Genomic DNA, 17,190 nt, shown 5'->3' with positions numbered 1-17,190 from the left:
CCCTCTATTTATTTAGCTTTTTGATGAAAGACATTGTTCCTCGTGAACTCGCACCCCCGTCGAACTATTATCTTCATCTCAGGCTGTCAGGGAGGAGCCGGTGAACACTAAAGACATGAGAAACTCCTCTCACACAGACGGAAGGGACGGATCACACAAGATCACAGGCCACCTGCATCCTGAGTTTTCGTCGTAATATTCTTTCTCCGGTTCACTTTCTCGCCTCTCCTTTTTGGAATGTAGATACTCCCCACCGCCGCCACCGCCGCCGCCACCACCATCCATGTTCCTTCTCCCCCCTGATTGATCCAATGAGACGACCTCGCCTGCTGTAATAGAGCAACGCTGCCCAGAGCTTTATTTTTAGTCAGGAGCACCAGTGCTGGGTGCGGGGCGGCAGAGAGAGCAAGAGGAAGGGAAAGGAAGGCTGCTGGACCTTTTTGACAAGCCAGGCGACTCTTGGTGGGTGGAGGGGACCCGTTTTATCTGGCTGTTTCAGCGGGTTCAGAGCCGGTGACCTGACTGCCGTGTTGCACTGAGACCTTTTTTGTATGCACTCAATTGTGAGAAGTAAACAAAGTGGTGTATCCTGTGTTTGGTAAAAGGGTGCGGTGCACAGCTTGGCAGCCCCGGCGCTGCTTTTAGTGCCCCCCCTCTCCACCCACTCGCTTGACAACTGGCCTTGTATACTCATAAACAGACCTAGTGTCCTGTTGGGCCTCGGACATGCTTATTTCTGTCAGAAAATACACAAGGTGTCACGGTAGATCATTTTTATTTTGTTTTTTCCAATCGGCAACAAATTACAGAAATGTTGTTGGATGAAGGCGCTGAAAGTTCTCGTCGCTCATCTGCGCCCCCGTTGTTCCTCTGTGCCCCCGTTATCTAAACAACATCTCTCGTGTGTTTTGACTCATAGGAGACTGGGGATATTGGATCATTTCCTTCTATTTATTATTCTGACCATCCTATCCTTTTTTTTCCTTGCCGTTTTCTTCTGCGCTCTCATATCACTTATTCAAGTTCACACGTTTCACTTTTCACAGCCCCCACCCCCCCTGACCCCTTCACAAATCTGTGAAGGACACACCAGCGTTTCATTTTCTTGATGAGACGGACGAAATACAGAGAGATTAACAAAAACAGCTCTGTCTCGATTGAACACAGCTTGCTGCGCTGGTTGGGGGATGAGCGTATCCCCGAGCTCAGCGCCATGCCTGGGAGAGTTGTGAGAGTTGCTAGGGTGGTTATTAAGCACTTTGATTTAGTCACACGTTGTTTGCTGAATTATGAATGGCTGTAATTAAATTCCTGTGGCTCTTATTATGAATGATTAACTATGTTGTTTCATTGTTTGTCATTTTACTCCCGACTCCTCGTTAATTAAGAGAGAGATGTATACTCTACCTGTCTTAAGTGGGCAAAGACAACCCCCCCCCACACTAAATTTATGAAATTTTCACTGTGGTGTTGTGTGTTAGCACGCTCACGCACATATTCTTCTTAAAGTGTTAAACTTTACAACCTTAACTATGATCTCTGTGACCCTGGAGTTAAAATGTAATGCACAGAACTGAAATCTACGTCAGCTCATCGTGTGCCCCCCCCCTCTCTGTCTTCCATCAGCAACAGGTGTCAGCACAGCAGTTGGCCTTCCAGCAGCAGCTCCTGCAGGTCCAGCAGGTCCAGCAGCAGCACCTGCTCAACCTCCAGAGGCAAGGGCTGCTCACCATCCAGCCGGGACAGACCGGCCTGCCACTGCACTCCCTCGCTCAGGGTCAGTATCTGCATGCAGCAACACTTCCTCCGTTCCAGTCGGACCGCTGTTTCGCGGTTTTGGCTCCGCGGCGAAACCGTGCATTGACATTTGACTTCGCTTTGCATGCACTAATGTTTGTTTGAAGAGAAAGTTTTTATCCTTCTGCTGGGTAAACATTTGAGGGTTCTGGGTCTGTCGATGTGTCAAATGATTGGCCTTGTATTTAAATATCCGGCTGATACTGGCCAATTCTCTAACTGTCTAGTTAGAGGACTTATTCAGTGCTCAGTTTAGCCTGTCTCAGTCTATTAATGGCGCATGCTAACACATTTTTACTCAAACAATCTTCATGAAATCAATGCTTCACAGACCTTTCATCCTAAAGACTCTGGGGGAAACGTTAGATTATGCCATTTCTACTAGTTTCACTCCACATATAGTGAAACATTCATGAGATTCCAGTGACTGAACACCGCGCAGCACTCTTTGTAAATATTATCACTTTTAACAGGAATCTATTGAAGCATCACAGCTTGTGTAGGTGTATCACAGTATACTCAGAGCGTTTTGACCTGCCACTGTTATTCCTCTTCTACAATACCTGTACAAATTTACCTAACCCAAGTGAACAATGCACGACTTAAGTAGGTAACCACATACTGCACACTGACCCAGGACACACCTCAGTAAACCCTCCTTCTATTATTTACTGAAGAGCACCTTTATATTTTTAGTCCAGGGCAAAGCATAGTTTACTACACGGCTGCAGTTTGATTTGATCCATTTATAAAAAGTGAGACATCCCACTGTGTCAGATCCACTTTGTCCTTGGACTCGTTGTCAATGTGTCTGTGATTGGCATCCTGGTGGCAGCCCCCTCCTTCAGCCAGGAGGAAGACTGCACCTATTGTTCGTAAACTGCCAGTGAACTTGTCATTGTGAAACCGCCTGTTACTCGATAGGGAGTCAATACTTGTTGTTTGGCCAAGTTTATTTCTTTATTTATTCTTTTATGTTGTGCTAAGGAGCGGCCGCCCCCCTCGTGACAAAGACGGCGTCACGAGGGTTTTAAGAACATGACATTTGCTATTCATTCCCAGCTAAGACAAACAGTTTTGTAATAACAAGATAAAAAATGGGAGGGTTTTTTTTTTTCTTTCGGTGGAGGGGGGAGGGCAGGGGGGGTGCTTAGGTAATAGGCAAACACAAACACGGTTTGTACAGTGGTGTTATTGTTTGGACTGGGTATGGAATCACTCATCCGCTCACACAGACAATTGCCAATGGCACAGGCGTGGGGCACCGCTGTGTTGTGAGTGTGCTTCGCTGAATTGCTGTGTGTCAGATGTCTGGCAAACACTCACACGCCCCTTGAGTAAATCATCATAAGAGTGATATGGCTATGTACTGTACTTTTGATAAATTTCACAAGAGGCTCAGAACATCCTGTTTATTCTGTGTCATCATCACATGCCCACCTGTGAGGCGGCTCGTCAAGAGGGCGCACGTACGGGGTTTATATCCTTTTACCTTTTACCGTGTTTGCTCCTGGTTTAATTAATGATTGAATTTTAGTTATTACTTTCGCAGGAACAGGAAGCTATCACACGACACTCCTAGTTTCTGGCTAAATTGTGCATACAGTAGAACACCGTAACCCATGAGCTGTCATATCCTGAATCCTGAGAGAAATCCTAACTTTTAATTTATTTTTTATGAAGAATTATTCACCCTAAAATAATAAGTTTGTGCTTACATAAACATCCAAATGATTTGTTAAACCTGGTTAGTTTGCCCCTGGAAAGTCCACCGATGGTTCAGCCTGCGTCTCCGACAGATGTTACAACACTTAGGCTAGTGCTCCGGGCCCCCAGTTAGTCTTCCTATCCTACACATTTTCTGCTTGACTGTTTGAAGTTATTGATGACCTTTCTGTTTTCCACATCACTAAACCCTTTCATGCATCGGCGGGCCGGGCCTATGGTGCTTAGATCTAATCTGCAGCATTCTCACTAGCAGTTAGCACTGCGTCGGAAGCGATGAGGCGATCCGCTCCGGTTGAGTCCCAGTGATTATGGCTTCAAACTTGGGAGCGGTTAATTGCCGTGACTTTTTTTAACCGATGATTTTTATTCCTTTCATTTAGAAATGTAGATGTCAATATAATTATTTATTTTTGCGGAGACAATGAAAGCAACAAAAGGGTTTTTAAATAACAGCCCGGTGTATCTGTAATTAAAGGTGCTTTTGGGTTCCACCGTGCAGTTTACAGCTCAGTCTTCTTCTCAGTTACAGTTTTTCGCCGAGACAAATCACAGTCCTTGTTCTGCCGAGCCGACGCACTGAAGGAATGCATCTGAATTAGCTTTTCAAAAAATTGATAGCACTAATTAAGTATAAACTTGTAGATAGCAGTTTTGAGTGAAAAACAATTGCTCACATTATCTGGAGTATAATTTGTTTCCGTTGTCGTAAATTCTTTTGACATTAATGTTCAAAGTCTTGGAAGCGGCCCGACTGTATCTGTTATAAATTACAACAATGTGTTTGGGGAGGATATAACTCTCATAAATATAAATTTGATCCAACTGCCCCCCCTCCTCCCGTACCCGCCTCGCAAAAAGCCTGTCCTCTTGACCTGATAAGTGAGTCAGGGGTTCTTTTCCTGCCTCGAGTTGCTCAGGTGCTGCATGTGTCTGCTTTTGCATGTTTTTTTTTTGTGGCCAGGTTTGTGCACATCTTGGCTGAAATGGACCTTCGCCGCCCTCTGAGGCTGATCTGCCAGAGAGTGAGTTCTTATAGCGGCACAACATCATTTAATCTGTCCAGGAAAGGCCAGTGGGACAGTGACAAGACAAATTTGTCGGTAATGTGAAAGCAAAGAATGTGGCGAGCCATGAAGTGCTCACAGAACAGCAGCACATCAGGGACAGCGGTGGGTAATGCGGCTGACCTGTCAGTGATTGATACATCCAGCGCTGGGCTACTGGTAATAGTTCCTGCAGCAGTGGGACAGGACATATTTCAGACCTAAGGGGTGCATATCAGCAGGCCAGTGATTACGGCAACATAAACAGGGGTGCAGTAAAGGTCCCAGACTGACGGAACAATAAACTAATAGCGATGTCACTGTCCCCCCCATGGCACCGGCACTGTGTGTGAGAAGTAACAGCGCAGTTTAAAGAGCCCGGAGCGCCGGGGGCCATTTTTTATTTGGAGGATGATGGCCTGCAACTGATGTCATTATGAACCTTAAATCAACTTTCTGCTTGCTTGAACATGGTCACCTGGGTACAGGGGGACAAGGACAGGAAAAGGTTGAAGAGCTCGGCCTGTCTCGGTGCCAGAGCTACCTGCAGAGGTAAAATTGAGTTGGGAGGCCGGTGATCAATCAAGTGTCCCAACAACATACATTTTTTAAAGTGCTTGTCCGTATTTCCCAGTCGTAATGAGTCGAACAGTTGTGTTGAAAAATGGAAAGAGGAAAGATAAACCAATCGGCCGCTTAAAGGATGGACAAACTGGGGATCCAAGGGAAAGGGATTTACAGATCAGTGTCATTATGTGTCCCGCTGTAATCTTATGGAGAGAAACTCAATGCGTTTTGTCCAAACACCAAAATATAATAGCTGCCGAGACATTTGTGTAATGGTATTTTATTGTCATTTATGTGGAATCATGAGCCATAGCTGTTGTTGAGTTTGAAGAGGTTAGGGTTAGAGAGGGACGAGGCGAACAGAGGGCAATAAAACTACAGAGCAGACCCAGGAAGAGACAGGTTGGTCCCACTCCGTTACCTCTCTCATCAGGCCAGTCTATCCGCTGCGGTTTCATCTGAGTAAACAGTGGTGTTGGGGTCACCAGGACTGCTGGGTAATTGAGCCAGTGTGGGCTGCCCTGTCAAGCACATCGGCTAAAAATACATCGCCCACTGTCACCGGGCACCAAGTGGGGGGAAAATGATTGTTCCCGCTGTCGGAGCGCAGGACACTCGCATCACCGGTGACCTTCCTCTTCTAAACCAGCTATCGTAGAGGAAAAAAGAAAAAAACTTTTGCTCCAAAGTGTCCTTACACCGTCGAAAACAACAATGGAGCCTTTGATAATGCAACTGGAAATCAACAAGCAGGGGATTAGCATGCTATAACACAAACCAGCAGTATTAACCATGTTTAGCCTGTCACGGACGTGCACTTCGATTAGGGCACATCAAGGCATTGAAGAGAATAAGGGGGAATGGAGGCGGACAGAACAGAGCGAGTGTGTTGAGATATTCGAATGAGGAAAGACGCTCCTTGGAACGTGGAAAGGTTATTGATTTGTCCTGCAATCATTTCCTGCTCTTTGATATGCAAACGATCTAGTGTGAATTTACAGCAATCCTATCAGACTCATTTCACAGTTCTTAGCCCCTGCGTCTCTCTGGAGTCCTCCGCCTCATTAGGCCAATGTTCTCCATTACCAGCATAATTAAAATCTTTAGTAGCTTATCAAATTAAAAATATTTTTGCTGATCGTATTGAGATCTTCACCTCACAGTTATTTTTTCCACAACAGGAATAAATTAAGACTAAGCATTTTGCACACAATGTATTACAATCTGGTGCTTGAAAGGAGCACTTCTGGTATCTATAGAGCTGGTGATGAGAAACAGGGAGGAGGGAGGATGGGAGGATGGGATGGGAGGGGGGGCGAGGGGGGGTATGGAGAATATAAACCCGAGCAGATAAGCATGTGCAAATCATCTTTCATTTGCCCGTGCTCATTTTGAGAATGGATTTAATTAATTGTAATGTTAAACGAGTGGTCTTGCCCATTTGCTCTGTGGTTAAACTCACCACATATCCGAGGGCTTTTTCTTTTTTTTTTTTTTTTCCACAGCTTGCTTAAAACATGTGGCTTATTTAAGCACCGATTTGAATCCCCAATCCAAATATGAGCGCACATATTCTGGGCTCTAGGCTCTGCGCTCGCCCAGATGCACGATGCTTTGACTGAAAATGTCTCGCCCCTGATGTTTAATCTTATTTTACACATCAGCTTTAAACTCATTTGTGTCAACGGGACGCAGACTTACTCCAGAATAGTAACAGACACACCATAGATGGACATATATATATATATATACATATATTGTGCCCCAACAAAGGCTCTCTTCTCTGGGACATGGAAAGTGGGGTGCACAAACACAGCATTATCCTTCTTCATCCCGAGTCTGGCCCTGGGTGTCGGTATCACTGTCACTCATACAGGCAGGAAAAAAAAAACACCTGCTCTGTTTCCAGCACACAGAAAAATGTCTTGTGTCTTCAAGGGATTTTTTTTTTTTCTTTTTTCAAAGAGCCCTGTGAGCTGCAGTGGGCTTGACTTGTTAAATGAGGTTTAAGTCTTCTGTGTCAATTGTAGGCGGTGCAGAGCTTTAAGTATTTTGCACATTAATGCGCTTTTGAGAATATTACCCCAGGGTCCTGTTTCTCAAGGAGACAGGGCTGGGATGTTTTCTAGTGTTGCTATTGTAAACTTTTTTTTTTTGTTGTTGTTGTCGTGTGTGTTCTGCACATCTCTGTTGTTGGGAGAAAATGATGGTGATTATTCAGATTTCATGCCTTGTCTGGATGTTAATTATTTACTCTGGGCATGAAATTTGCGTGAATGCCAGGGATTTGTGTGTACAAACACGCTTCAGATCACAGGGAAAAACGGGAGGGAGAAAAGGAGGTGGCAGAGAGAGAGAGAAGAGGAGGGAGCCCGGTGCATCGCCCTGTAGTGGAATATTTTCTAATTAATACTCGGCTTTGTTTACAGACGCTTTGATTTAATTAAGCGATGAAGAAGAGACTTGGATTAGCTGTTAATTGATTTAATTATCCAATTTGTTTGTCTCAGGCATGATTCCAGCAGAGCTGCAGCAGCTGTGGAAAGAGGTGACAAATGCTCACGTGAAGGAGGAGCACAACAACGGCAGCAACAACGGCCACCGGGGCCTTGACCTGTCCTCCCCGGCACCGCCAAAGAACCCCCTCCACAACCAGCACGCCTCCACCAACGGGCAGTACATGAGTCACAAGAGGGAAGCGTAAGTTCTTCCTTTATTTCACACGCGCCTTAACAACTTCTCCACGCGCCCACATTGAGACTCAGTGAAGACATTTGAGCATGGCTTTCCTGATCGTTATTTCCGCACAGATTACGATTCTTTTATAGATTTAAAGTAATCACTATGAGAAGTGTAGCTGTTGCATTTCCTTGAGAACGTTTAGATTTGCGGTGTAACCTGATCTCCTTAAGGGAAAACATTTCCTTGTGTACTAGGAACCTGTTGACGTTCACTCATCAACCTGTCAGTTTAGAAATAAAGAAAACACGGCAGGAACAATAAGCCGTTTTGTGCCATGAAAAACAAAATCACTGGGTGGATCATATTTTCGAAATTTGGGTGTATCATCTATGAGCGGTGTTTGCTCTCTGAGCTGTGTGTGTGTGTGTGTGTGTGTGTGTGTGCGTCTTTAAGGAAGGAATTAATTTGGCATCTTACACGTTTGCTTGTTTTCTTGCACCAAAGCCTGATCTTTGAACTGCTGGTGAGGAGCCTCCAGGCGCCATGAGCTCACTGCGTAACATCTGACTCATGTTTCAGTGATCAAAACCTACGCGTCATTATGAAAGCAATGCCGATGAAAACATGTTTAGCGCTGCAAACCGGGCATGCTCTCGGAGGTGAAGAGGGGGCTGCTAGCCGGGAGGGACATGGGAGGTTGTAGGGAGGATCGGAGTGACACCACAAGAGGAAATGCTAATATTAGCTGATGGAGAGAGGCAAATAGAAAGCAGCTATTGGTTTTAAATATATACCTTTGCAGACTTATCCTCTTTTCTGTGTTTCAAAGCTCCAGCACAGTCAGAGAAAATGGACGTTAGTTGTCCACACGGTTGACAGTATCCACAAGCTTCCAGTCCTTCATCCAGCGTCTGGCTGAACGTCTTCTTTTCTCTGTGTGGTGAAAGACAAATCGCAGGGGAGGATATTGACTCGCTCGCTCCATCACACGTTGTCGCAAGCGAGCAAACAAGGTGAGCACCGGTGGCAGGAAGAGGCGAGAACCAGCTCCGGCTGAGGGCTCCATGAAACATCGGAGAAGACATAACGCAAGAGCTGGCAGCCCCCCACCCCCCCTCCACCCGCCCCTTCGCCTCTCGCTGACTGTCAGAGATTAAAGACGATGTCAGCGGCAGTTTAACACGAGCTTAAGTGAAGACGGCAGTCTCAGTCTGAATATTCTCACAGTATCTTAGATCTGTCAGAAAAACCGAGCAGGTGATTCTCATCCACCTCATCTGTTCGAGGAAGTTTCAAATGTGCAATTACTAAGAAAAGATGACTGATACAACAAAACATTCCTTATTAAATACCGAATGATGCCAATTTAGATCCACGCAGCCAATAATCCTTTCTTGTGTTAATTTTGGAACGCTTAAATCGCACAACTATCAAGAGCATTATTTCTCTCTTTTGATGATGCAGACTCAATTCTAATCTGACTCCACGGGAAGAAGAAAAAAAAAATGAAATATTATTAAGTATGATTATTCTAAGCAAGGCTCTGAGAAAAACGCCTGTGTTATAATCCAGGGATTTGAATAATCAGGTTGAAGATAATGGGCTGGGCCGGCCTGGGCGTAAATAGAGAGCATCCACTCATCCTCCCAGTGCTGAACTTAATGAACTTTTAATTGATGCGGTTTTGCAAGTCCTTTTGTCATGCAACAGAAACAAGCCTCTCTGCTGATGGGCCTGTTTTCCCGACTGGCTTCAGATTGGTTTACAGCAGGCCCTAAGTACCATGTAGTTAGTTTCATGTGTCATATAAAATCTTCCCAGGCACAACGACGCCTGCAACTAAAACCTTAAGTGCATCCACAGGAATCACTCACCGGCTTTGCACTTCCGTCTTAAGGAAGGAGGAGAAATTCAATCACTGCCGGCTTGACACACCGAAGATGAGGCACGTGTTCCTGCTTTTAGTTGTTTCAAAGAACACTCTGGCAAGACAGGCTGGGATTTCTGTTTGTCTGAACAACATCCCTGATATGACCAGAGCCTGAGTCACTCAATCTGTCAGCCCCGCGTTGTTTCCCAGCCCACGAACTGTGATGCACAGATAGAGATATACCCCTGTGAGCCAGGTCATCTTTATTCAATGATTTGCTTATTTAAATCAAATGTGCCTGATCTGTATCTGACACAAATTCCCAGTACAGTGCTGCATCAGCTTTGTGAAGGGGTGGGGGGCTTCTCACAAAGCGCGTGGCCCACTTTACTTCCCAACAACCATCAGTAACCACAGCTCGGGGACTGTAACATAGCAATCTGTTAAGGAGATAAATAATCAGATTTGGCACGGCACTCCCATTTCTCTCTCTTGCCTTTCATTTGTCTTACACGAGAAAAAACAAATGATAATTTAATCATTTAGGGTAACGCGTGCAGTGGCACCGGAAGGAAAGGATCCAGTGTAAGGCCGGGGCGGTAAAAGAGCCGGGGGTAGCTGTACATGAGGACACGAGGGAATAGGCTAACATCAAGACCTGCAGGGAGGGAGAGTGTTGTGACTGGCTTCACACACGGTGGCCAGACTCTGACCTTGGCGGCTGGTGGACATCAATCTTCCCACCTTTGCTGATGGACTGAGTCCGTCAGCACGGGATGCCACAGATCCATAGATCTCCGCCTGTTTACGGCCCAAAGCGCCTCATCAAAATAAGTGGGCTAGAAAACAACTGGCTCGCAGCTGTCCCAAAAATCATCTCTGTGTTCATTTGCTCTCGTCTGTCTTCACACAAACACCGTGCAACACCTGGAAGGTTCACGCGCGGCCTGTCCGGGTCTACGGGCGCTTTAATGTTCCTTCTCCTCTAAAGGAAGCCTCATTCCTCACTCTTACAAGATCATTAGACTGTTCTTCCCCGGGGCTGCCTGACAATAATAACATCCTGACAGACCTGTCGTGGGTGCAAGTCAAATTTAACGCAACGCAGAGAGCTGCTGCTTCTTCTTCTTTTATTTTTTATATTCCCCCCGCCCAGAATATGTTCTCAAATGGGAGAAAACCCCATGAATGCAACGCTCTTCTCCTATTACACTAATGTAGCTCATTTGGTTTAAATTCTGTCATTTACTACTGTTTAGCCATCCACCGTTTAAAAGGGCTCTTCTACCGCCAGCCCCTCGTAGCGCTTTGTGCTCACTGATTCCCAGCGCACTCCACATTTCAATATCTTATTAATACAGAATTAACCAACAAGCCTCCTCGCAAAGAATTAAAAAAAAGGGATCCCTTTAAATTAAAAAAGAAAAAAAAAAAAACAGCATTACCTTCACCCGTCCACACGTTTCCTTGTTAAAAACTCATTATAACCGTTCTTCCGCCGTCTATTTATTAGCTGTATCAAAACAGAGGTCTTAATGTGAATGCATAATTCATAATTGAATAAAAAAATTCTGACTTTTGAAAGAGGGAGGAGGAGGAAAAAAAAAAGCTGCTAACCACATTCATGAATGCTTGACTGCTTCCTAATTGCAACGCAATTATCACATGTTATGAACAATGTGAACTCTTAAGCAAGTAATTATAACACAAGGAAACCTGTGACGACCTTTAAAATTTCCTACTTGAGGTACGGCTTTACTAACATTGATACAAATGAGATTTTAATCTGAACATCGGCTCGTTTAATCCTGGAAAATTGGCACGCCGGTTAGATTAGTTTCTTTTTTTTTTTTAATTCGTTTTTTTTTTTTTTGCAAATCGCAGCGGATGTGATGATTGGCCGCAAAATGCAAAATGTTATTTTTCGGTATTTGTTTTTCCCCTTTTTTGTCATTAAAGAAATCCCCTTACGTAGTAAAATTAGACACTATCTCTTGTTGGATCCATGTATATGAATGAGATGGGGTCATTCCCACGTGGCGCCACTACAGTTTGCGGTGCAGTGAATCTCCTTATCCGTCCCGTCGTTTTGAGAGAGCAGGGCTCACGCTGGAGGAGAAGCAGCAGCAGCAGCAGCGTTGTGCTCGCGAGCCGCCAGAAGCACAGGTGGTAGCGATATAGGCCAGTCCCCCAGGCTCTTGTAGCTGAAAGTTGTGTGTCTTGTACGGTGCCTGTGTCCATATGGCTGCCTGTCTCGCTCTCTTAGCAGACACTGCCTCCACACAGGCTGCTTCCTCTCGGCGCTGATCGTGGTTATCCGCGGCTCCACGCCTCTCGCCATATGGAAGATGTTGTAAAGTTTGTTTTTCGGGGATCTTCCCGCTATTTAGACTGATTGCGTGAAAAGCCATACGCTCCCCGTAGACGCGTTCCTGTCAGCCCCTGGTGACATGGATTGGTCAGTAGATAAATTGATACCAGGCGGAGGGCCGGCGGGGGGGTTGTTTACAGTTTGTGCACGGTGTGAAAGTGGTGGCTTCATATCGTGGTGCAGACTCCTCCAGGTGGGCCCTGGGACACGATGCAGCAGGCAGCGACTTAGGGAGCCCCCAAGCAGTCTTGATCAAAGTGAATTGCAACATGGCTCAGTGATACTAAATAATTACATATTGATTTTGTTGTGCTTTCACAACAAGAGTCCGCCGCTTTAAGAGCAGTGAGCACAGAGGAGCGCTGATTCCACAAAGCCCAAGGTTCACAGATCGAGGCAGAAGCCAGCGTTTCTCGTGTGGAAACAAGACACGGTACACACAGAGAGGCGCTAACCAGGCGTCACCTTTGACCTTCTCTTCGTGTGACGTGACCACAGGCCTGGGATCAGGGAAAACTTTTTTTTTTTTTGCTGATGACTTTCAATCTCTTTTCCAGATCCACGCTAGAGGAGCCTTCCCACCACAGCCACCCTCTCTACGGCCACGGTGTTTGCAAGTGGCCCGGATGCGAGGCGGTCTTTGACGATTTCCATTCATTCCTCAAGTAAGTTAAAAGTCGTAGCTGGAGACAGGTTTGTTTTTTTGTTGTTTTTTTTTTTTGTCCACTTGTTGGGCTCGATTACACGTTTCGTGTGACCCCCAGCGACTCAGACGCGCTGCAGGTGCAGCTGGATGTTATTCTTGAGTCTGGGTTGGCCGTTTCTCGACAAGGGTACTGTGGTGGTGTCTCCTTCTGGGAACGGCATGGGCCTCTAATTCCTGTGATAAGTGCAGTTCCCATGGTGACGGGGGCCGTTTTTCCCAAACAAACAACGGTAGGATGTTTATCTGTGGCAGCTCACACTTAGGGCGCTCTGCATGTTTGCCCTTGTCACTGGACAGGGGGATGGCTTTATACGTCCCAGACTACCTTTTCTAGCCACCTCTTAGTAGTTGGCATTTGTTCGTCCTTTCGGTCTTATCCTCTACCTCTAGATTTGGTGTGCTGTTAAAATTAACCACCTGCCTCACCTCCAGCTAAGGCAGCATCACCTGGCGCGTGGCGTCTTTGACTCCAGCCAGCCTGTCGTAGGCCGTTGTTTCACTCCCTGATCCCCCCCCCCACATTCAGTTTAATAATCAACCCTGTGTGCTGTGCGCTCTAGGTAATCCAGCACATAACAGTGCCATGGTTACAGAGAGGATGAAAACATCTGCGTCGTGGCAGCAGATCAATGGCTCACTGTCACCCCGGATTAGTCGCACTTTAAACAAGATATGACACAATTCCATTATCCTAAAACAAGCACCCAGCGAACACACGGCCTCACCCACACAGACGCCGCAGAGAGAAAAGGTGCTGCTGCAGAAAGCTGCTGAAAGTTTAACTCTCTCTGTCAACATTTTGAATCCTTTTATTATTATTATTTTTTCTTTTTTGATTGTTCCACTTTGAGCCGCTGGAAAGACCCATCACACCAGACTGTACAGTGGTACGAGAGCAACTGAAAAGAGGCAGTCATGTGTTTTTGTTTTAATTTAATAAACATCCTGTGACACTGAGTTATTAAACACACTTCCACACATAGACACACATATTTCAGCTTTGGGAGTGCCCTCTTAAATCTATCATTATTTATTGTATTCTGACATTGCCTCACCCTTTGTTTATAGAACAGAGGAGAATTAAATTCAGCGCGCCCGGTGGAGCGCTGCCTTAAAAAGTCTCTAAGTGCACTCTGCTGTGTTTTTACAAGTGTTTTTATCATGGCAACATCTTGTTTACTTTAGTTGCCTGCTCAAACCGCTTGGAACATGTTAAGAAAACATTTGGGGAGAGTCTCCACAAAGCTGCCTTTGTTTAACAGCAGGCTAGAGTGCGAGCAGCTCACCAAGGTGTTAACTCTCAAACCCTTAAGCACTTCCACATGAAACCGGGCAACTGATACTGCAAGGCCTCCGAAAGGAATCAAAAATAAAAACAAAGAACACATCGCAGAAGTCTCCTAGAGGTTGAAAATGTAAGTGAAGGGGAAGATGTGCGTGTCTGTCTGCGAGTGTGCAGTCAGCAGAACACAGTGTGCCGTGTACCAGAGAGAGAAAGAAAGAAAGGTGAGGAGGACTCTAACGTCAACCAGATTTCAGCTCCGCATGCCAACAGCAACAACTAACACAGGGCTGAAATGTTGTTTTAAACCGTGTGTGTATTTATTTTATCTTTTAAACAAAACATTGCATACCTACACGCACTATCTTGATAAATACAAAGCACCAAATCCCTGTTCCTGTTTTTCGGGGGATCAGCACACACAGAAGGGTGGAGCTGGGTTCATGGCAGGGCCTGGCGTTTTTTTTTTTTTTTTTTTTTTATGAGGGTCAAGACCCCCTCTGTTCAGTGTCCAGTGCAGAGGTCAGAGCCAGTGAAACACTGCAGTGCCCTCTAGTGCTGCTGCACCGTCTGCCTGCTCGGACCACAAAAAAACATCTTTAAACACCTCACCAGGAACGGTTTTAGACGTTTGATGCAGGTTAATGACACTGAGAACCATGCAAAACGATAAAAAATAAATTATTGTTATTTTAGACATAAAAAAAATCAATGCAGAAATTATAAATGCATTTTAAAGGTAAAGATTTCTACTACACGTGTGTGCATTTAATTTAAATTCCCTTCCTCACAGACATCCTTATTAGCTGTGGCTCCAGTGCATAAAAACAGACATTGCAAAGAGAGAAAATAAAATAATAACCCTGCAAACTAACTGGTATGTAAAAATCTGAGCATCTATTTAACTTGTTTTACTGTGGCAATTTACATTAGAGCCTGTCATCCTGCCAGAGAGCTTTTAAAAGTGGCTTCATTTGAAGTCCAGAAAGTGACACATGCCAACGTTCATAGTCTCCCTCGATGTCAATTCCCCGTATCCCCTGCTCCCCGTGTCCAGACACTCCTCTCAAGGCTGCATTAGGGGCCATCTGAATATTTCATTTCCTATTAATTATGCACTGTGACTCTCCATGTCATTAGAAGAAATAAAGTGGAATGTAACAAAGGATGAAAAGAAGCAGGGCACATGTCTCATATGAACGGAGAAATTCCAAAGCAGCTCACGTAGGCCGCCCTTCATTGAAGATTCAGTCCGTGCCGGTTAAATTGGAGCCCAAACGTCTTTACCTATTATTTTCTTCTTTGAAATTTAGTAAGATGTCCTGAAATGTTTACCAGTTTCATTTTCTGGCCTACTTAATTAAATGGGCATTTATTTGACTCAAACAAATGGGAAGCAAAGAGAAGTCTGAATTGATTCCAGCAATAGGGGGGTTATTGCCCACGCTGTCTTTAAATATGCCTTTTTAATTTTAATTTTAATTTATTTTTTTTGCCACAGTAATTAACTTTAAGAGCTGAGTGCATGTCACAGTCATTCTGAAGAAAAAAAATAATGTATTGTGAAAACACAGTAGCAAGCAAGGCCTGATGGTGGGAAGAGACCACCATAAAGGTTTAAATCATTCACCTCAAGGTTGAGAATGCCGCTGCAGAACAGAAGAAGCCTTCGTATTTCAAACAGAGCTCTATCAATCTATTCCCCTTTCCTTCCACGTGTCTGTTTTTCCTCTGAGTGTAAAATGTGGCGTTTAATGCACAAATGTGTTGTCTGTACACGCGGCAACTGCGTCGAAATTTATTGGGCTATCACGACGACGACGACGCCGCCGCACCTTCGCAGGTTGACTCTGGCTATTTTTGATTTGCGGTAAATGACGGAAAAAATAGCGTATGAAGAGGGAAGGCAGGCGCGTCACACACCTTTCTCCCGTCTGCCGGCGCCACTTTGTGCACACACACACACACACGGAGACATGCCTGGTGACAGTGACCTACATGGTCACCGAAGATGTGATATAATTTATGATATATATAATATATTGGATCCATTAGCGAGCATAATGAAGTAGTGAAATGAAAGGGTATTTGTGAAATCAGTTCAAACATCCTGCTCGGATTATGATTAAATGATTAATGAAATGCCCCTGCATAAGCATTTTCAAACAGTAATTCATGCGGCGGCTGATAAAATTCCTCCAATCATATTTCCTTCACTCATGAACCTTATCTCCACCATTTTATATAAATCACAGGAAAAGAAAAAAAAAAAAAAAACCCTGTCTCCTACCCCGGCGAGCTACTTATTTAGATTAGTTATAAATGTACAGGAAAAGAGAACATCTCTCCTGTTCTATATAATAATCACGTATAATTATATCCATAATTCAAGTTTGTGACAGATCCTATCTCCTTGTCCTGTTGTCCTCTACATTCGCTCTGCCTTTATGTGAAATCTCTTAATTCTAATGGTATAATTAACAAACAAAAGTCCAAAAATAAATAAAAAAATAGGGCTGAATCAACCAGGCAAAGGAAAGCTGCAGAAAAAAAAAAGAAAAAAGAAATGACATTAGGTTGCTGGTGCATAATTTAGCAAAGGAATCCAACCTGAACTTCTTCAATCATTCCTCTTATCTGTGAGCTGTAGTTGGAGCGGACATGACCGCCATGAAATATTGAGTGTCATCGTTTCACATTAAAAGAAGTATTTCTTTCTTTCTTGTTCTGCAGAAGTGTAATTATTGCAGCATGTTGTTCGTTCGATGTTTAGTATTTAAATAAATGTGAACGCCTCGTCTTCGGTATATTGTGCACCCATCTAAAAAGCTGCACAAGATGAACTGACATCAACTTTTTTTGTCTGTGTGTGTGTTCTCTGTTTTTTGTTTTCCAGGCATCTTAACAATGAGCACGCCCTGGATGACAGGAGCACGGCCCAGTGTCGGGTGCAAATGCAGGTCGTACAACAGCTGGAGCTGCAGGTATTGTCCCAGCAGTTGTTTTGATCCAAATATTTATGTGTCTTCTTCTGCTTCTACTTCCTCACTGTCTGCCGAACCCCCTCCCCGTCTGCCTGATATCAGCCATGGGGTCACTCGTGGAGAGAGAGGGTGGGGTGGAGGGGTGGGGGGGGTGGCAGCA

The 17,190-nt window shown here is 44.7% G+C and overlaps 1 protein-coding gene across 3 annotated transcripts in view; it reads left to right on the top strand.

The window, feature by feature from the left end:
- Window positions 1–17,190, top strand: part of foxp1b (forkhead box P1b) — a 150,072-nt gene that overhangs the window by 119,138 nt on the left and 13,744 nt on the right. For all 3 annotated transcript variants that reach the window (XM_084542776.1, XM_084542775.1, XM_084542777.1), the window contains 4 exons: window positions 1,627–1,777; window positions 7,646–7,835; window positions 12,616–12,723; window positions 16,943–17,030. In XM_084542776.1, the coding sequence (XP_084398902.1) occupies window positions 1,627–1,777; window positions 7,646–7,835; window positions 12,616–12,723; window positions 16,943–17,030 (537 nt within the window). The remainder of the gene's footprint in view (window positions 1–1,626; window positions 1,778–7,645; window positions 7,836–12,615; window positions 12,724–16,942; window positions 17,031–17,190) is intronic.

Source organism: Chelon labrosus (assembly GCF_963514085.1).
Source record: "Chelon labrosus genome assembly, chromosome: 4".
Classification (NCBI taxonomy): domain Eukaryota; kingdom Metazoa; phylum Chordata; class Actinopteri; order Mugiliformes; family Mugilidae; genus Chelon; species Chelon labrosus.
This window is presented reverse-complemented; position numbering and strand designations above follow the sequence as displayed.